This window comes from Oncorhynchus kisutch, linkage group LG15, assembly GCF_002021735.2.
Source record: "Oncorhynchus kisutch isolate 150728-3 linkage group LG15, Okis_V2, whole genome shotgun sequence".
Classification (NCBI taxonomy): Eukaryota; Metazoa; Chordata; class Actinopteri; order Salmoniformes; family Salmonidae; genus Oncorhynchus; species Oncorhynchus kisutch.
This window is the reverse complement of record NC_034188.2, coordinates 36,652,176-36,674,175: the sequence shown is the minus strand read 5'-3', so window position 1 is coordinate 36,674,175 and position 22,000 is coordinate 36,652,176. Positions and strand designations below refer to the sequence as shown.

Genomic DNA, 22,000 nt, shown 5'->3' with positions numbered 1-22,000 from the left:
TTTTTATCCTGAAAAACTCCCCAGTCCTAAACGATTACAAGCATACTCAGAACATGATACAACCACCACTGTACTTGAAAATTTGGAGAGTGATACTCAGTAATGTATTGGAATTGTCCCAAACATAACACAACACTTTGTATTCAGGACAAAAAGATAATTGCATTGCCACATTTTTTGCAGTATTACTTTAGTACTTTAGTGCCTTGTTGCAAATAGGAGGCATGTTTTGGAATATTTTTTCTTCTCCACAGGCTTCCTTTTCACTATGTCAATTAAGATAATTTTCTCCTATCACAGCCATTAAACTCTAACTGTTTTCAAGACACCATTGGCCTCATGGGGAAATCCCTGAGCAGTTTCCTTGCTCTACGGCAACAGCATTAGGAAGGACACCTGTACAGTATCTTTGTAGTGACTGGGTATATTGATACACCATCCAAAGTGTAACTAATAACCACCATGCTCAAAGGGATATTCGATGTGTGTTTAAACCTGTCTAGGACACACGTTCCGCTAACGGAACCCCCCTCCCAACATTCCGCTGAAAAGGGAGCGCGGGGAAATAACAAATATTTTTTTGAAATATTTAACTTTCACACATTAACAAGTCCAATACAGCAAATGAAAGATAAACATCTTGTTAATCTACCCATCGTGTCCGATTTTTATGTTTTACAGCGAAAACACAACATATATTTATGTTAGATCACCACCACATTTTTCCCAGGCAAAGATAGTCACAAACGCTGAATTAGAGATAGAATTAATCACTAACCTTTGATAATCTTAATCAGATGACACTCATATGACATCATGTTACACAATACATTTATGTTTTGTTCGATAATATGCATATTTATATCCACAAATCTCGGTTTACATTGGCGCCATGTTCAGAAATGCCTCCAAAATACACATAACAGAAATACTCATCATAAACTTTGATGAAAGATACATATTTTACATATAATTAAAGATACACTGGTTCTTAATGCCACCGCTGTGTCAGATTTTTTAAAAACGTTACAAAAAAAGCATACCATGCAATAATCTGAAATAAATATATTTCTCCGCCATGTTGGAGTCAACAGAAATACGAAATTACATCATAAATATTCCCTTTGATGATCTTTCATCAGAATGCAGTGCAAGGAATCCTAGTTCCGCAATAAATCGTTGTTTTGTTCCATAATGTCCATTACTAGTGTCCAATTAGCTACTTTTGCTAGCAGGTTTAGTTCACATGTCCAAAAGCTGGCGCTGGTCCAGGCGAACTCGGACGAAAACTTCAAAAAGTTATATTCCAGGTCGAATAAACTGGTCAAACTAAGTAGAGAATCAATCTTCAGGATGCTTTTATCATATATATAAAATAACATTCCAACCCAAGCATTCGTTTTGTCTACAGAGTAATGGAACGCAAGGCGATATAATGACTACTGCGCGTAACCAGGAACTGTCATTCTGCCAGACTAATGACTCAAATAGCTGCCATCTGGTCCCACATCACACTAGAGGCTTCATTCCAAGTTCTACTGACTATTGACATCTAGTGGAAGGCGTAGGACATAATTCAAACAGTTTTAGAAACGTCAGAGTGTTTTCTATCCAATAGTAATAATAATATGCATATATTAGCATCTTGGACAGAGTAGGAGGCAGTTCACTATGGGCACGCAATTCATCCAAAGTGAAAATGCTGCCCCCTATCCCTAAAAGGTACAAACAAACAAAAATTACCTTTCTGGGATATGTGGGATGCCAGGGAAAATGCAGAGCGCCAAATTCAAATAAATTACTAAAAAAATCTAACATTCATTAAATCACACATGCAAGATAGCAAATTAAAGCTACACTTGTTGTGAATCCAGCCAACATGTCAGATTTCAAAAAGGCTTTTCGGCGAAAGCAAACGATGCTATTATCTGAGGATAGCACCTCCGTAAACAAAGAGAGAAACCATATTTAAACCCTGCAGGCGACACAAAACGCAGAAATAAAAATATAATTCATGCCTTAAATATGACGAGCTTCTTTTGTTGGCACTCCAATATGTCCCATAAACATCACAAATGGTCCTTTTGTTTGATTAATTCCGTCGATATATATCCAACATATACATTTATTTGGCGCGTTTGATCCAGAAAAACACTGGTTCCAACTTGCGCAATGTGACTATAAAATATCTCAAAGGTTACCTGAAAACTTTGCCAAAACATTTCAAACTACTTTTGTAATACAACTTTAGGTATTTTTTTGTGTAAATAATCGCTAAAATTGAAGATGGGATGATCTGTGTTCAATACAGGAGGAAAACAAACTGTAGCTAGCTTTCTGGTCACGCGCCTCGTTCAAGATGGGCGTACTTCTTCATTACACAAAGGAATAACCTCAACCAATTTCTAAAGACTGTTGACATCCAGTGGAAGCGATAGGAACTGCAAGAAGGTCCCTTTAGAAATCTGGATTCCCAATGAAAACCCATTGAAAAGAGAGTGACCTCAAAAAAACTAAAAGTCTGAATGGTTTGTCCTCGGGGTTTCGCCTGCTAAATAAGTTCTGTTATACTCACAGACATGATTCAAACAGTTTTAGAAACTTCACAATGTTTTCTATCCAAATCCATAATAATTTGCATATATTACCTTCTGGGGATGAGTAGCAGGCAGTTGAATTTGGGAATGCATTTCATCCGGACGTGAAAATTCTGCCCCGTCACCAAGAAGTTAACCCATCTACCAATAGGTGCCCTTTGCCATGCATTGTAAAATCTCCCAGGTCTTTGTGGTTGAATCTGTGTTTGAATTTCACTGCTCAACTGAGGGACCTTGCAGATAATTATATTCGTGAGGTACAGAAATTAGGTAGTCATTCAAAAACATGTTGAACAGTATTATTGCACACACACAAAAAATAATCACATTTCTACTCCTGAACTTTAGGCTTGCCATAACAAAATGGTTGAATACTTATTCACTCAAAATTTCTGCTTTTCATTTGTAATTCATTTGTGTAGGTCAGTGACAAAAAAATCTACATTTGATCCATTTTATATTCAAGCTGTAACACAACAAAATTTGAAAAAAGTCAAGGGGTGTGAATACTTTCTGAAGGCACTGTAAACGATATGCAGAACAGACATCCCAGTTCATAAAGTTCTAAAAGTATTTAAAAAATGCTACTCACAGTTGGCTGCACGCACACCAAATATTAGACAGCAAGCTCTTGATCCAGGGCGGGATTCTCTGCAGTTACCGAGCGAAGGTTGATTTTGGAAGAAGCTAACCACTTAATGTAAACTCACCCCATTCCGTACAAATGTGCACAACCGCGACATTCAAACGAGGCTGCAAAGAGAACTAATGGGACTGTAGCACCTGCGTTGACTTCAAAATCTGGGGTGTGAACAACATTTCTATTCAAGCGTTGATCGATACGATAAAGGCTCTATAGTATTGGAGAAAAGTTGAAAAACTGACCCTCCGTTACATTGTGACTTGTCATGCCGTAACGTACAGCACTCGTAAAACAACTATTTCTGTCTTACAATCTCTCTCCACCAGGTGTAGCACTTCTCTCATCGTTTAAAAACAAAAGATGGACAGTGACGGGGGTAAGGGGGGATACCTAATAATTTTTTGCGTCATCACTGCAAGCGATCATGATTCTCAAAGCCGCTGTTTACTTCTGAAGATCACTTCAGCACCGCCCTAAAAATCCGATTCAAATTCGACACAAACTTTCAAATAGGTATGTAATGACACATTTATATAAACTCTTTATAGTGTTTTATTTACATTTTAGAGGCGATAAGGTGATAAGTTGGACAGATCGAGTGAAAAAAAGCAGTTTTCCCACACATCTCCTCTCCTTCTCACTACCACGCATTAGTTTCGCTTGCCCACCCGCAATTTTTTTAATGACCCGACGGAGCTCATTGCCTTCTTGAATCATGCAGAAATGCGCCGCGTGGAGGTCTCGGCATGAATTATGTTGGAAAGGGGAGAAATTGTGCTTTACAATGGTATTGACATTACAGTTGATCTGGAAGTATTACGTTATTTTGGCGCTAAATAAGGTCAATTGTATGGACCGAGGCGATGCACAAAAGTGAGTGAGTTTACGTTAACTAGATAGCTAACTAGCTACTATGGTAGCAAACCAAATGCACAAATGCAGAGCATTTAGCACATTTTAGACAGTTAACTTAATTGTTATAAGGTATCTAACTGACAAACATTTAGTTGTGAATTAGATACCATAACTAAATCACCTGGTGCGTGCTGCACAACAGGGAGTGACTCACAAGGCTCCGGTCTGTCGTTGTTGTGTGCTTGTAAACAAACAACATGTGACTGGGGACTACCAGTAAGCTTCATAATGAAAAATACATGAGCAGGTGAAATGAAGAACGCAATCGGCTTTTTCTCCTAACGTATTGCACAAGTTCCAGGTCGCAATTGTAAATGAGAACTTGTTCTCAACTTGCCTACCTGGTTAAATAAAGGTAAAATAAAATAAAATAAAATAAATAAAAGTTGACTGCAGGTATTTACTTAAGTTTCTACAATTATTCAAATCTTTAAAAATCCGGTGGCTATTTCCAAATACCAAATACCTTGAAAAACCATCTGGCGGCTATTTATAAATATTTCGGTATACCGTAAATACGGTATTTTAAATTGATTACATTGAGATTTTGTGTCACTGGCCTACACACAATACCCCATAAAAAAATTCAAATGAATTAAAAATGAAAATCTGAAATGTCTTTAGTCAATAAGTATTCAAACCCCTTGTTATAGCAAGCTTAAATAAGTTCAGTAGTCGACCAACTATTAACAAGTAACATAAGTTGCATGGACTCACTTTGTGTGCAATAATAGTGTTTAACATGATTTTTGAATGACTACCTCATCTCTGAACCTCACACATACAATTATCTGTAAGGTCCCTGAGCAGTGAATGTAAAACCGATTCAATCACAAAGACCAAACCAAATTGTATTTGTCACAAGCCCTTATCCAACAATGCAGTTTTAAGAAAAATATTGAATATATACAGGTATTGAATATCCCTTTGAGTATGGTGAAGCTATTAATTACACTTTGGATGATGTATCAATACACCCAGTCACTACAAAGATACAGGCATCCTTCCTAAATTAGTTGCCAGAGAGGAGGGAAACCGCTCAAAGATTTCACCATGTGGCCAATGGTGAATTTAAAACAGCTTTAATGGCTGTGATAGAACTGAGGATGGATCAACATTGTAGTTACTCCATAATACAAACCTGATGGATAATGGAGTGAAAAGAAGGAAGCCTGTACAGAATAAAATATTCCTTTTTACAATAAGGCACTAAAGTAAAACTGCAGAAAATGTGGCAAAGAAATACACTTTATGTCCTGAATATTATTAACCTTTATATAAACAGGAGAAACAAGCTGAGACAGTTTATTTTACAGTTGTGTCCTGTGATACAACAATAAAAACAACAAAGCAATGAATAAGAATTTAAAACGAAACAAATTTAAAACATAAAAAAAGTACAAGTACAAAGTACAAATATTAAAATGAGTAAACATCTATGAGAAAAACACACATTACAAAAAGCAATCACAGTTCATAATAACAACGTTAATGTAATGTGCATTTAAACTGTCTTATAGGCACCAAAACATCTAACTGGAGTTCTCTCTGCAATTCATTCCATGAGTGTGGAGCATGATATTCAAGTGCCGTTTTGCCTAACTCTGAGTGAATCTGGGGTATCTCTAGCACTAGCATGTCCCGTGACCGAGTCTAATAAATACTGTTTGACCACTGGATTTTTGAGTTAAGATAATTAGGAAGTTTCTGTGAGACAGCTTTATAAACCAATATCAACCAGTGTCTGGTCCTTCTAAATGTCAGGGAGTCCCAGCCAACCGAAGTGTTTTAAAAGCAATGATGTGTGCAAAAGTTTGCACCAGTAACAAAGCGCACCGCTGCATGATACACTGCATCCAATTTCTTCAGTACTGATGCTGATCCATGCATATATAAAACATCGCCATAATCAAGCACTGACATAAAAGTGCCCTGTGCAATTTCCTTTCTGTGATGACAGACAAGATTTATTTCTATAAAACATCTAATTCTCAATTTCAGCTTCTTTACCAGCTCAGTTATTTTTAAAAGAGATATTATCATCTAACCAAATTCCAAGGTATTTTTAGGTGGGAACACATTCCAAAAGAGAGCCATCATGGATAGCAATGTTCAGATTTTCCAATTGTATACTATTGGATTGTGAAAATACAGTATACTTAGTTTTACTTGAATTAGCACCCGCCTAAGATCTACAAGTGCATCTTGAAGCAATTGAAAGTCAGATTGCAGGAATGTGATGGGGCTGTGGCATATAGTACTGTGTCATCAGCATAGATATGAAAGTTGCATTTTTTTCACTGAGTTGCAGATATCATTTATGTGAATAATAAAGGGTAATAAAGGACCTAAAATCAAACCTTGTGGGACTCCTTTGTGTACAGTGACAAAATCTGATTTTACCCCATCTGAAATAATAGCCTGAGATCTATCACTGAGATCATTCTGAAACCACAAACATGTATCTGAGGCCAACCCCAATGAGGTCAGTCTCTTCAGCAGATGAGAATGATCAACTGTATCGAAAGCCTTCGACAGGTCAACAAACAAAGCAACACTTTAACTTCTTATCCAAGGCTCTTACAATATCATTTAAAACCAGTGTGGTGGCTGTGATAGTACTGTGCCCTGGTCTAAAACCGGACTGAAATTTGTTCAGTATGCAGTTGTCAGACAAGAAAGAGCGAAGCTGTACATTTACCAATGACTCTTTACATTTTTGCAAGACAAGACAGCCTAGAGATTGGTCGATAATTATCAAGGTGACCAGTATCCCCACCTTTGTGCAGAGTCAGCACATAGGCAGTTTTCCAAATCTTAGGTATGACCCCAGAGGTCAACATGAGGTTAATAATATAAGAGCACCAGAGATAAGTGATGCAGCTCTAGCCAGCAACCCTGGGTCAAGTTTGTCAGCCCCTGTTGCTTTCTTAGTGTCTATGGCTAGCAAGGCATCAATAACTTTCTCCTCTGTGAAGAGGCTTAGTGAGAATCCCTGACCATCAGCATACTCATGCATAATCCCTTAATATGTATCTTTTCATCTGTCATTTGTGGTCAACGTTTTCTCATTAAGATTGCCTGCTGCAATGATGCGATTGTTGAAGGCATTAGCAATGGCATTCGTATCAGTAATGAGTCCAGTATCCAACCCTATCTGATTTGGGAGTGTGGAGTGCATATTGCTCTTTAATGTTTTTAACTACTTTCCAGAATTTGGCTGGATTCCCATAAGTCATTTAAACATAGTAAACCAATTTTGTTCTTCTAACAAGTCTGATGCACAGGTTTCTCAGCTGCCTAGAAGTCAGTCAGCCAGTCAGAACAAGAATACGTTTCTCTAGCCGTAGCCAATTCTACATCTCTTTTATGAATAGCATCAGAAATGTTTCACTCTAACCTTAGTGTATGGAGCATGTTTATCGCAATGGAAATAAAAACATGAGTACACTTTTCTAACGTCAACTCGGCTCCATGTATATTACAAATAGATTACTATGGGAATTATCCTATAAGAAAGCGTGTTCACTAAAGTTTCTGCAATTTATTTTAGCGATAATACAAGGTTTGTGCCTATGAATTCTGACATTCTCTAACACATGCAATGGGGCAGTGATCACTGACACCTAATGGTTATACTCCCCTAGCTCTATATTTCTCAGGTGCATTTGATAGTATATAATCAAGCAATGAGGACTTTGTAGGCACCTTAAGATTTGGCCTTGTTGGCTCAGTGATTTGTTTTGTGTGAGATTTACTTCAGTACAAAAGTCTTTAAAACTGTCTGAGTGTTTTCCAATCAAAGTTCAAATCTCCTCGGAAAATGACTTCAGTTGATATAAAAGTGGCTAATAATTCTGTTAAATGGCTAAGCATATTCTGACTAGCAGAACGTGGGCGATATACTCCGAACAATTTTAACTTTACAGTTGTTACCTAATGTAAGACTTATAGCTAAAATTTCAAATAGATTTGGAATGGAGACAGATTTCATTAGTGAGAGGTCATTTTTAGCATAGATAGCCACTCCTCCCCATCTACTCATCCTGTCAGCTCTAAAAACATTGTAACCATCCAGTGCAAAATCTGCATCATTAGAACTCCTTGATAACCAAGTTTCAGATAAAACAAAGAAATCAGGACTAGCCTGAGAAACTAAAATCTTAATTAAATAAACATTTGACAATATACTACATATATTCAAATGTAAAAACCCAAGTCCCTTGCAGTTTTTAAAAATGTCGATTGTTGATATCGACCGGGGTACTTGAGGTGTTTGCACAAGTATAATCGCCAGTGTGAACCAAGTGAATGGGGACAAGATTAGTAAGTGCATTACCCCTACGTTTATGAAAACGTGGTTAAACGGTAGTCTGATACAATACTTGCTATAGCAATACTGGGACTAAGCCTATATCGTTTTTATTGTTTAAGTACCTTTTCCATGTTGGATGATAGGAGGTGGACGCCATTTTCACCCAGATGAATTCCATCATTGACGAAGTTCCTCTGTTTTTGGAAAAAGCAATCAAAATTGTCAACAAATGACGTGCCCATGTCTTTAGAAAGATGCTTTAGCCATAGATGAAAAGACCACATATGACTAAAACTCTGTCCCACAATGGCGATGAGATTGGATGGTTCCTGAGATAACGATTCTTCCCGCAAGGCTTCGAGCTGTTTCCAAGAGCAACAAGAAGTTGTTTCTGAGTCTCTCAGACTTCACTCCCATGATGTTATTCGAACCAACGTGCAACACTACTGTTGTCAGGTCGGGAATCTGCTTTTTGACTACTGGTAAAATTCCAATTAAGTCGGTGAATTTAGCACCTGGAAAATAAAGTGTGCGTGTATCTTAGATTGACACTTGCTTTACCTTTGAGCTCCCGATTTTTTTAAATGGTAGCTAGCCGTTTACCATTATTGTTTTCTTGCGAAGCCTTTTGCACAGCTCCATTTTTATTCTTGGTTTTTCCAACCCCAACTCGGCCACCACAGATCATGAAGATCAGAGCTCCTGGCGCAAACACAGCGCAGGCAGAAGAAGAATTATCCGGATCAGACGACCTTGGACCTGAAGGCGCTGGAACGTCAGGATCCAAAGCTGTTTGACGTCTGGAGAACACTCATTGCTTTTGTCGCTGTAGAGTGTCGAGATAGAGGTCCTCGCTCGCATCGAATCCCACGCCGTACCGTGATGCAGCCTCTAGCTGCAGCCTCTGAAGAAGAACCAGCACCCTCCCGCGGCAATGGCCAATCCAATGACGATAGTCTGCCCGATGGTGAGACTCCCCTCAGCTTGGTGGTGTTTGCTGCCAATGGAGTGGAGAACGAGAAGGTAGGAGGACGTGGCTTCCCCAATAGCTGGTGCAAATTAGAGATTTGTTTACTCAAATTAGCAACTTCTTCTCTATAGCCTTCGGCAATTGCTCCATTGGAAATTCAGGTGTTTTTCTTTATCTCGGAACTGGCCGAAATAGACACAGCTCCGGCATCTTATACATCGCTTGTGCAATCCATCGTCCAACATCGTGCGAGTTGGTCAGCACATATAAAGCATTATGTTTGAGGCAAATCCAACACAACACATCACTGAGTATCACTCTTAGTATTTTCAAGCATGGTGGTGGCTGCATCATGTTATGGGTATTCTTGTCAGTGTCAAGGGCTAAAGTTTTTTGGGGGGATAAAAAGAAAAGGAATAGAACTAAACACAGGCAAAATCCTAGTGGAAGACTTGGTTCCAACACAAACTTGGAGACAAATTCACCTTTCAGAAGGACAATAACCTAAACACAAGGCCAAATATACACTGGAGTTTCATACTAAGATGACATTGAATGTCCATGAGTGGCCTAGTTACAGTTTTGACTTAAATAAGCTTGAAAATCTATGGCAAGACTTTAAAATGGCTGTTTTAGCAATGATTAACAACCAACTTGACCGAGATTGACGAATTTTAAAAAGAATAACGTGCAAATATTTCACAATCCTGGTGTGCAAAGCTCTTAGAGACTTGCCCAGAAAGACTCACAGCTGTAGTCATTGCAAAAGTTGATTCTAATATGTATTGACTCGGGTGAGAATGTAAAAGAAAACATATTTAAATTAGATATTTCTGTATTTCATTTTCAAGAAATGTGAAAAAATGTCTCAACATGTTTTCACTTTGTCATTATGGGGTAATTGTGTTGAGATGGGTGAGCAAATGTTTTATTTCATCAATTTTTTTAAATTCAGGCTGTAACACAACAAAATGTGGAATAAATCAAGGGGTATGAATACTTTCTGAAGGCACTGTACCAGAGATGATGTGTAGTGATGTGGGGCAGAGAGAGACGTCAGCCTGACACAGGATGGTACACTGACAACAGCAAGTTTTCCTTTGCTGACGAGGATTTATGTGGGCGTGTTAATGTTCATAACCATGCCTCTGATCACTGTGGTGCATGAGGGATGGTGGTGAGACAAAGAGTGGACGAAAATGAGAAAAAGCCTTGCGTTGGTGCTTTTACTGTGAATTGCTTGTAATTGTAATGGGGTGCAAAGGATGTAATTTAGTCCCACAATCTCTGAATAGAATTACCTCATAGTCACAGGTCTAGGAAAAGCTGACCTTTCGCCAATCCTACCCTTGACCATAAGGGGAAAAAACTGAACCAGACCTTGGATCAGTATCTGGAAGCAAGCCATCACGGCAGGTCGAGGTTCAGCCATTAGGCGCCACCCATAAAACAAAGCCAAAGAGTGAGGCACGTAAACATGCCTGGGCACGTGCTTGCCTGGCTCTGTCTGATTTCCTCTGTGGTGAATGCCTGTCTGGAGACTTGACGTAGCTTTGGAGATTTACAGATAACTGCTGAGAGAGAGAGAGAGCGCAAGGGAGAGATCAACTTGTTTATGCCTGCTCTTGTGGTCCCTGCAGTCTCATTCTAGTTCAGCGTCTTACTGTGTTTTGGGTGGTTATCAGCCCAAAACCTGTAGGCTGTGTGTGTGCAGAAACCAAGTTTAGTTTGAAGTCTTGGTTGAATCTTTGCGATGGAAAAATGTATTTAATCAATTTTAGAATAAGGCTGTAACGGAACAAAATGGGGAAAAGGGGAAGGTGTCTGAATACTTTCCCGAATGCACTGTACTTATCAATCAAAAGTAAAGGGAATTGCTAAAATATACTTAAGTACCAAAAGTAAAAGTCTAAATCATTTCAAATGTTAGGTTTTTTAAATTTACGGATGGCCAGGGGCACTCTCCAACAGAAATAATTTGCAAATTAAGCATGTGTGTTTTAGTCCGCCAGGTAAGAGAGTCCGCCAGATAAGAGGCAGTAGGGATGACCAGGAATGTTCTCTTGATAAGTGCGTGAATTGGACCATTTTCCTGTCCTGCTAAGCATTCAAAATGTTTTTCTATTATTATTATTTTATTTGTACCTTTTTATTTAACTAGGCAAGTCAGTTAAGAACAAATTCATTGGATGTCAGAGAACATGTATGGAGTAAAAAGTACATTAAATTCTTTAGGAATGTAGTGAAGTAAAAGTCATCAAAAAATATAAATAGTGAAGTACCGTACGACTTACGTACTTTACACCACTGTGTACATGTCCAGACAATAGTGACTCGTCCACTTAGCTAGTTGTGGCTGTGGGGTGTTTACAGCATTTCTTTCACATTACCCATCAATTTAGACAAGTGTGTCTGGTAGGGGTGTGCCGACATGGCCATACTCGTAATCGTGTCTGTTAATAGACAATTGTTAGTTGCCCACTGCTCAATAAGCAGTGGGCAATTTGCTGACACTCAGTGCATTAGCATATCATATTTTTTCATTTTTTTTTGTACATGGCCTCACATGTGAATCCTTGAAGAGATTGGTGGGGGCTAAGGCTTAAGAGGGTGTGAGAGAGGCTGAATAGTTGTAGACAAAGAAGAGCTCTCCAGTACTGTAGGTGTACCAAACATTCGAGGCCATTTTCTCAAAAGTGGGGTTACAAGTGCATCAACTTTCAAAGCAGAATTGCTTTCCCACTCTTCCTTAACCGCAGCGTATGATATACCATTTAGTAGCTCTGAGTCTCTATTTTTATCCCATATAAAAAACACTTTCAGATTTTGCTACATAAGACCGAATCGAGGTGGTCGGTCACATATATCATTCCCCTCCGCGCAAAGTCAATGACACTTAGCAACATTATTTACATTTTAGTCATTTAGCAGACACTCTAATCCAGAGCTATTTACACAAAAAAGTAGCACAACAGATTTGTCACCTAGTTATCTCAGGGATTCGAACCAGATACCTAGCGGTTACTAGTCCAATGCTCTTAACCGCTAGGCTACCTTCCACTTAACATTACGTTGCCCTTATGCCATCATGTATTTACTGTATGACGACATTTTGGCAACTAAAATCGAATTACTTAGCTATCCTCAGTAGCTGTCGAAAACAAACAATGATTGAATTGTAATAAAAGGAAACTACTTTAGATGTGTTCTGTTTTATGAGTAACTGGTGTGGAGTTCCATCAGAAGACATCACGTGTCCAGAAGTCGTTATGTGTTTAATCCAAATTAAGTGAAGTTTGAAAGTCCAAGGTCCTTTTTCTGTTTCAGTTTGTTATTATGTTTTCAGCATTAGAGTGGGGGGAAGGGGACTAGTTAATCTTACATAAAAATAAAAAAATGTTTTCCACAGGCATAACCACAGATTTTCAGAAACGCACACATTCGTATCTGCTTTCTTGCTATCCATCTCCAAAACTCACATCCACACCTTTGGCATGAGGCACTGGAGTTAATAAGTCAACGTGCGTCATGGCTGATTTCCCCCCTGGGCTTTGGTACATCACGTGCACTGTGCTGGGTCTATGGTACCCTTTCCTAGTCTAGCCCGGCCAGGTCCCTACATGTGTGTTCAGTGCATGGTCTATGGTGAACTAGCATAGCCTAGCCCCATAAAACCAATGATTAATGGGAGCGGCCCATTGTGCAGCGCCATAGTTTTGACTGGCCGTGATTTCTCATTAACCCTGGGCAATAGAGCATATTGTCAAGCCAGCTGCACGTCTTTCGTGATAAGCGGAGCTGGTGCGTGTGTATGTACAGTATTAGGACCGAGGGGGCAAGGGGGCGTGTCTCAGGTCAAGGTTTCTTTCTCTTTGTTGTTTGTCCTGCTTGCTTTATGGCCGTTAGATAGTGAAGTGAGGGCCAATTTCTATTGAAATTAGGTGCAATTCCTATCTAAAGAGGGTTGTGTTTGGGTCTTTCTGTGCATGTGTGCGTGTGTGTCATGCGTAAGTGCATGCATATTTGTGTGTTTGAGTAGATATAGCTCAACTGCAATAGTCAGCAGTAGACCAACTAGGTTGTCGGTCAGTGGTTTAACAACTTACTGTTAATTTGAACCTTGTTTTGCGGCGGTTGACCACAAGCCAACCACAATGTGGTTGTTCTGTGGACGCCCTTCAATTTGGGACCATGGTCACAAAAACGATGTGTGCGCTTCCATGAGGCTGAGATTCTGGATGGCCAGATTGCTAGCAAGAATGACACTGCCATGTGGTTTTGGTGCGGTTGAATTAAGTAGTGGTCTGTTGACACGAATTTGAAGTGAAGAAAGATGGTTGTGGTCAGTAGACACATGAGTTTGACGTGAAGAAATCCCTTCCTCCCTCCATCTTCCCGCTGTTTGTCAGGTAGCTCAGTGCAAGGGTGCTCTCAATCACCCCATATCCCGTGGCACCCGTGCTCCCCAAACACGCTGAGTCAGTAGCCAGGTGGCGTTTGGCTAAAGGGCACCTTAAAGAGAGGGCTTCCACTGAGGGAGAGCGAGGGAGCCGGGGGGAAGGATAGGTACAGAGAAAGGGAAGGGAGAGGGAGAGGAAGAGATGGAGAGAGAGGTAGAGAGAAGAATAGTGTAATGACTTAACTGTTGTCATTCAGCCTACACGACAGGGAGTCATTATACCCAGCCCTCTGAATTACAGCCCTTTTCTCTCTCTTTCTGTCTCTCCCTTTTTCTTTTGATCTCTCTCTTTCTCTTAAGAAAACAGATGTTTTTAGGCCAATTCTGGAGGAATTACCATCTGGTAACATTATTGATCAATCGATGTTAAACTTTCAAGGACTTTAAGACCCACATGATCGGTGAAGGATAGTCTTGATGCTTCTTTCGTCACAATGTTGGTTTAATTCTGGAAGTGCAACAAACAAACAAAATATCTGACAAGGGAAAGAGGATGAAGCCGTTTGGCTTGTTTGTCGTTTTGACATCTTTGAGGAAGGGGGATGTCTGTAAGAAAAACAATACATGTTCTAAAAGGAGGGATGTCTGAAGAAAAAGAAAGAGAGGTTCATGTCACAGTGAGAATGCAGGTAGTCACCGTCTCTAGAAAATAGAGAATGTGTGCTACAGGAGAAAGGTAGAAGCCTCATGTTTTCCCCACTCAAAGTGGATGTTTCCTGCCCAAGACAGAGCCCTCATCAAACTAATTCATCACAGGTGTGTGTGTGTGTGTGTGTGTGTGTGTGTGTGTGTGTGTGTGTGTGTGTGTGTGTGTGTGTGTGTGTGTGTGTGTGTGTGTGTGTGTGTGTGTGTGTGTGTGTGTGTGTGTGTGTGTGCACTTCCCCATGAGTGTGTGTGTGTGTCTCTGAATGTTTGCCTTTATTTTCAGTATTAGATGCGTAAATACACTTGGAGAATTAGCATGCTTAGGCTTGCTTACTGAAATGGCAATGGATGCCACCACAATGGAGTCTACTGTATACTATGCTAGGCTATAAGGTAGCACAGAGCAGGTGGGTTGTCTTAATCTCATGGCCTTGGTGTGTGTGACCAGTGTGCCATTCGTCAACACTGAGGCAAGGTAAACTGCGCACACACATACACACACAGATGTGTAGTAAACAGGCACGTAGATTTAGACAGATTCCCGTACACACACACTGATGTACAGTAGACACGCTTACACACACGAGCACACACAGACACACACAGTGCACTTTCAGTTGCTATTAGTGGTAAGGCAAGCTGTGGTAAAGAGCCCAGAGGGACAGAGAGGAGTGGTCTCCAGCAGTAACATGACTCCCCCTGGCCTGTAGCAGTCAGCTGTCTGGACCCTCTTACTACCACCAACTTAACATGGAGATGATTATGATGATCACAGATGGCTCTACCACTGCTTATGTAGTTTAAAATAAACAATTATTATTTTCCACTAGCTAATTTCTCTGCAATGCATTGCGGTCATTGTCCATGAATGAATTCCATTATACCACATCACCTTTGTTGGCATCGTATTTCACATTTCTTCAACATAGGGTATACAAAAATTCAGGAGCCCCTTTTCACATAATGGATATATTATACGTTCTCTTATACATTTCTCTTGTCTCCACATGTATTCCCTCAGGCCATGGGATATTCAATCCGTCACTACACAGCTCTGGTTAGCTGTGCAGGGGTTCAGAACCCTGTCTTAATAAATGAGGAATGGGTTGCGCTAGGGAGAGTAGATCTGATCCGCTGACACTGTCTATTGGGACTGGCTGGTGATGCCATGCAGATGGATGGCAGACTCTCTCTATGCCACCCTATTAAAACCCAGCTCCAGGACCTTGAACGCCTTGAAATGCTAACGCAGGGAACTGATTAATGATCATGTAGAGGAATGAGAATCTGTTGACTGGCGACTGGCTCTGTGTGTCTTTTCATAGTGGCTAAAGAGAAATTGGTTGGGAACCCTCTAAATCTACTGGTTCAGGATCGGAAGGGGCTCTATTATTGACTTTGCTCTGTGGATCCTGTCAATATGGGTGACGTGAAATTGCCTATCCAATTGTGTTATGGATCTGACATAAAAAAGCTGGCAGATTGAATATAGTGGAGGGAACATGTGCAAACTGTGAATAAGTGTATGCTAACTGACTGCCTCCAAAATCAGGGATCGGGACTAACTGGTTATTGCTTTCATTGACTTGACGTGTCACAAGAAAACATGCAAAAGCTCTGATTAGTTTACCACAAAAACCTAGCCACTATGCTATTAACTCCCCTCTACTGTTTTCATCAGGTACGGGTGACACTGTGGCGGTGATGATCACTGAGTCGTACGGCAAGGAGATCCTGGGTCTGCTGGAGAGGAACCTGACGGTGCTGGTGAGTGTGGTGGTGGGCCAGCGTGGCCAGGCCAAGAATATCAACCGCGGCTCCCTGGTCTTCGTCTCCATCTCCTTCATCGTACTCATGATCATCTCCTCTGCCTGGCTCATCTTCTACTTCATCCAGAAGATACGCTTTACGAACGCACGTGACCGCAGCCAGGTAGGACATAGAGTATGTTTGCTAATGGTTACGCTTTCTTAACAATATGGTATTTATTTGGCGTTTATGTACTTAGGGTCAAAGGTGGGCAAGAAGATACATCAAAATGTATCTTGTTACAAAAATATCAATTTAGCAATGCACTTTTATAGAGTTGTATTTTGATAAAATACAAATATCTACAGGTATTTTGTATTTTAAAAATACATGTCCAAGTACACGCCTTCACTACACAGTAACGGTTAAACACTTTACTTGCTATGACTGTGATATGTGGTTGTTTATCTAAATTAGTTAAATGCACTCCTGGATAAAAGTGTCTGCTAAATGACCAAAATGTACATGTAAAAATAAACAATTGCAAAGCACAACAGGTATTATTATTATTGGCCTGCTTTTGGGGGTGGAGCTCATTATAATAATACCCAGCATGCTTTGCAAGTGATAATTTTTTCATTTACATTTTGGTCGTTTAGCAGACACTATTATCGCACCATAGTGCCATCAGACTTCTGATACCAATGCAGGGTGAAGGGGGGGCCACCAAATTATGAACCACTATAAAAAAAAAAATACAGACAAATACAATTGTACAGGTCTCAAAAGTATCCTGTTACAAAATACAGTACATTGGATTGTAGTTCAGGCCATTTGAAATACAAATGACAAAATACTCCAAAGTATTTGAATTACGTATTTCAAATATATGTAACAGAAAAACTGCACATCTTTTCTTCGCATCCAATCCTAACTTGAGATCCACACATCTAGCTCATAGTTACCACACTTGAATGGTTTTATTGCAGTCAGGTACTAATAGTATTAGTTCTCCCATCATATTTTTCTTAAGAATGGAGGCAGACGTCCCCATATTAATACACAGGGCTACAAAAAAATCCAGCTTCTTTAAAAAAATGGAAGTTAACAATTGGGTGCAAACATCTTTAGATAGTGGTGACAAATGTTGTTGAGGCATATGCTCTCAATGTCACTTTGACATACTAGTATTCAGTCGACTGTCTGTGAGGACTCATATCAGGTAAAGGAAGTGGATGGCAGGTGAAGCGACAGTCACCTTCATGACCTCCAGATGTTGACTGTATGTCTGGCTCGGTTGACCTTCCTCTGCTCTCTCTCGCTCGCTCGCTCTGTACCCTCTCTTTCGCTCTCTCTCTTTCTGTCTCCCCCCCTTCTCTCGCTCTCTCTCTGTGAGAGGAAGCAGCCATGAAATGTTTATGTGGTAAATCGTTCATGAATCCTTAATGGAGGGTCGTTGGTGTAAAACTCTGCTTCCTTAGCGTCTGACATCTTTAAAAAATACACACACACCCCTTTTCAGTTGGTCTGGTCTAAGACACTACCTTTAGTACCTTAATTGTGCCAGAAATTTAAGCCAGGATAGTGGAGGACAGTGGAGGTTAGTGGGTCCTGTCCCAATGATTTTAAATAGCCTAATTTCCTTTTGTCCTTCCCTCTGTGGTATAAACCTTCAATGTCATTTCACAACTGTGGGAAAAAGAGACAAAACAAGGAGCCATTTAAGACTGTTTACAAACAGTGCTGATCTATGTAGCATCTGACAGGACGAGACTCCTCTGTAGCTAGCTATCTATCGGAAACAACCCCTCACCATCTGTGTTTATGTGTGGTCACTAAATACTGTGGGCCACTAAATACTGTGGTCACTAAATACTGTGGTCACTAAATATTAAGTACTGGGAGTTTAAAGACTCTACTCTCTGAGGCGGCACGAGGTCACCAACTTTTGTTTGTTTTAGTTTAACCCCACAAACTAATTAAACTGCCTAGTCAACTGCTTCTGTATGTTTGCAAAGCTCACATGTTCTCTCTTTCTCTCACACACACACACACACACACACACACACACACACACACACACACACACACACACACACACACACACACACACACACACACACACACATACCGCAGTGTATTCTTTCACAATAGAGTGCAGTATTAATCAGTGGGGGCTGTGTTAATGAGTGAAGATCCACTTAGGTCAGTGAGATAAGTCCACTACACACACTGAGCCCTAGTAGTAGTTAATGGGATGGACCAGACCTATTAATGCTGCTGATCACGTGGCACAGGGGGAGTGTCACTCACTCTCACACACACATGCACACACTGTCTCGCTCTCGCTCTCACTCTCAATCAATGTCACTGTGTCTACAGTACTGGTGCAAAATCAGCAGCCTGTTTAATCAGTGGAAAGAAACTGAACCCGGGTCTTTCCCTTCTGCAGCATATGTGCTTTACAAATGTCTGTCTCTCTCCACACTGTGAGTACATAGCTAAAATTAGACCCTGACATCTAAGCTTCGGCATCTGTGCAAGGATTCTAGAAACGTGAAGGGTTCTAGAGGGGTTCTAGAAACGTGAAGAACCATGCCTTAAAGATGAGATGGTGTTCTGTTTCTTTGTACACTGTGACCTCCCAATTAACATTTTCCTGTTATTCCTCTCCACTGTAAAATACTGCAAAATGCTTATGATTCTGGCTCTAGGTCTTTCAACATTGTCCCAATGTACTGAACCTCACTCATTGGCACCTTATTCTGCCCTCGGTTGAAAAGTCCAACGGTCAATTATTAACATTCTTTTTTACAGTAGAACTTGCCATGTCTTCGGTTGACTGGGCTAGAGCTCAATGCACTGTTTTTGTTCCAATTCTCCAATGGTTCAAAATGTTTAAAGCAAAAAAGGTTCCCAACCAATTGAAATGAGTGTGAATGTCATTATATGTCCTTCAATTAGCTATTTCTAATAGTGCTACATTATGGAGTTTTGGCAAATGAGTTTGAGAAGAGTCATTTGTGCTGAGTAAGGTATATTTAATTGTTCTTGTGAATTCAACCTTCAGGCTGCGTTTTCTCTCCATGTTCACCTTTTTATATTCTCCTCTCTCTCTCTCCACTCCTCTTTCTCCCTCTCTCTCTCTCTCTCTCTCTGGCAGCGTCGACTTGGAGATGCAGCTAAGAAAGCCATCGGGAAGCTGACAACCAGGACGGTGAAGAAAGGGGACAAGGTACACCTGCCAGCACTTCTTTCTTGTTTCAAGTTTCACTTTTTTTTTTTATGTCACACGCACAAGTACAGTAAAATGCCTTTCTTCCGAGCTCCAAAAACCAACAATGCAGGAATGAATATCAATGTAGCACTAAAAATAACATAAGCTAGAACAGTAACACACGAGAAAAAAAAAGAATAAATAAGAAGAACATGTGAAAGTAAGAGGCTATATACGGGGTCAGTTTCAATACCATATTTACAATGTGCATGCAGGGATACTGGAGTTATAGAGGCAGATATGTACAGGGGTAAGGTGACTAGGCATCAGAATATATGATAAACAGAGTAGCAGCAGCGTATCTGTGGATTGTATGTGCGTGTGTGTGTAGAGTCCTGTTAGTGTGTAGAGTGCTGTTAGTGTGCATAGAGAAAGAAAATACAAGTGTAAACTCAGATAGTCCATGTATCTATTCTGTTAGCTATGTAGCAGTCTTATGACTTGGGGATAAAAGCTGTTCAGGACCCAGTTGATGTCAGACTTGATGCACCGGTACCGCTTGCCATGCGGAAGCAGAGAGAACAGTCTATGGCTTGGGTGGCTGGAGTCTAATGATTTTCTGGGCCTTCCTTTCACACCGCCTGATATAGAGGTCCTGGATGGCAGGGAGCTCGGCCCCAGTGAATTACTGAGCTGTCTGCACCACCCTCTGTAGCTCCTTGCGATCGAGGGTGGCGCTGTTGCCATACCAAGATGCAGCCAGTCACGATGCTCTCAATGGTGTAGCCGTATAACTTTTTGAGGATTTGAGGGCCCTTGCCAAACCTCTTCAACTTCCTGTGCGCGTGTGAGTGGACCATTTTAAGTCGTTAGTGATTTGAAAACCGAGGAACTTGAAGCTCGCGATCCACTCCACTGCAGCCCTGTCGATGTGGATGCGGGCGTGCTCACCCCCCGGTTTCCTGTAGTCCACAATCATCTCCTTGGTCTTACTGATGTCGAGGGAGAGGTTTTTATCCCCGCATCACACTGCCAGGTCACTGACCTCTTCCCTGTTAGTCTCATTGTCGCCGGTGATTAGGCCTAAAATTGTTGTGTCGTCAGCAAACTTGATGATGGTGTGGGAGTCGTGCGTGACCATGCAGTCATTGGTGAACGGGGAGTTCAGGAGGGGACTAAGCATACACCTTGTTGGGGAGCCCCCGTGTTAAGGTTCATCTTGGCGGAGGTGATGTTGCCTCCCCTCACCACCTTTGGGTTGGTCCATCAGGAAGTCCAGGATCCAGTTGCAGAGGGAGGACCCAGGGTCCTAAGCTTGGTTACGAGCTTGTCAATGTCACCCCCTGTCCGTACGAATACAGTAGAACAGATCTACAGAACAACATAGTCCACAGCGGGAACCATGCTCCATTCCAGGTCTGGAGAAGATCCAGTCTAGCTGACCTTGGTCAACCCTTGTCTAATTGATGTTAGGAAGAGGTGATGAATGCAGTAACTAGTCCAGATTAAGATGTCCCTCCCAATACCCGTCCATACTTTCCTTTCTTGGGTTTCTTCTTCCCTTCGTGACCAATGATTGGTGTAAGGTTTGCCAATGATGATATGGCATCGGCCATGTTTCTCTCACTAATCAAGTCCTTCTAGGGTCTGTGGCCCTGAAGCATCTGACACCGGGACATTTATCATTGTATTAGGCTTTCTTCTTTATTTATGCCTCTTGATTTGATTTGACTTCGCAGAGGCATAGGGGTTTACAGCTCTGGATGAGGTCATCAAAGGTGACTGATGAGTTTATGGACGGATGATAGGGCAGGATGGCAGGCTGCTGAAGGATCAGCTTAAAGGATGTCGTTTAGCACCGACGTGGGTTGTGGGGGTGGGTAGGTTATAAAATACAAGCAGAGAATGGCTAAAGCCATACGTGTCAAAGGAGATTTATTGATCGAGGGATCTTCCACTCCTGTGAATGTTCAATACAAAACCTGCTTGTGTTTATTGTTCAAATATTCCAGAATATGTGGTTGGTAGTCAACATGAATAACCAGAACAAATAAACAAAGACCCAAGGTTAAAATCCTTTCTAAATCCTTCTATGAGCACACCAGATGTATTTCTCACATTGACACATGCAGGAAAAAGTGCAAATCACATCTGACTGAAAATGTATAATGCTATTGATGTGTAACGGAGATCCTTAGAATGTCTCGAGTGAAGACAAGCGTCAGGGCTGACGGGGCATGGAGGAGAATTGGTTGGCGTTGTGGGAGAGTGTTGGTGCCCTCCGTCCAGGCCTCTTCTCACCTCTGAGCCCTCGTCAAGGGTGAGACAGGTCTCTGGCCATGAATTAACCATGGGCCTTGGAGTGCGCTGCAGAAATTGAAACCTTCCATCAGGAGGAAGTCCGCCTGGGAGTGATTGACCGCACTGAGCCGGATGTCAAGGCTGGATATTGAGGAAGGGAAGGAGGAAGAGAGGAGTGGGGGGGCAACT

The 22,000-nt window shown here is 41.0% G+C and overlaps 1 protein-coding gene across 7 annotated transcripts in view; it reads left to right on the top strand.

Annotated features, from left to right (window-relative positions):
• Positions 1 to 22,000, top strand: part of rnf130 (ring finger protein 130) — a 72,082-nt gene that overhangs the window by 32,197 nt on the left and 17,885 nt on the right. For 4 of the 7 annotated variants that reach the window (XM_020502546.2, XM_020502545.2, XM_020502549.2 and 1 more), the window contains exons 4-5: positions 16,226 to 16,488; positions 19,457 to 19,528. In XM_020502546.2, coding sequence (XP_020358135.1) covers positions 16,226 to 16,488; positions 19,457 to 19,528 — 335 coding nt within the window. The remainder of the gene's footprint in view (positions 1 to 16,225; positions 16,489 to 19,456; positions 19,529 to 22,000) is intronic. The other 3 variants (XR_004203047.1, XM_020502547.2, XM_020502548.1) reach the window with 1 other exon arrangement.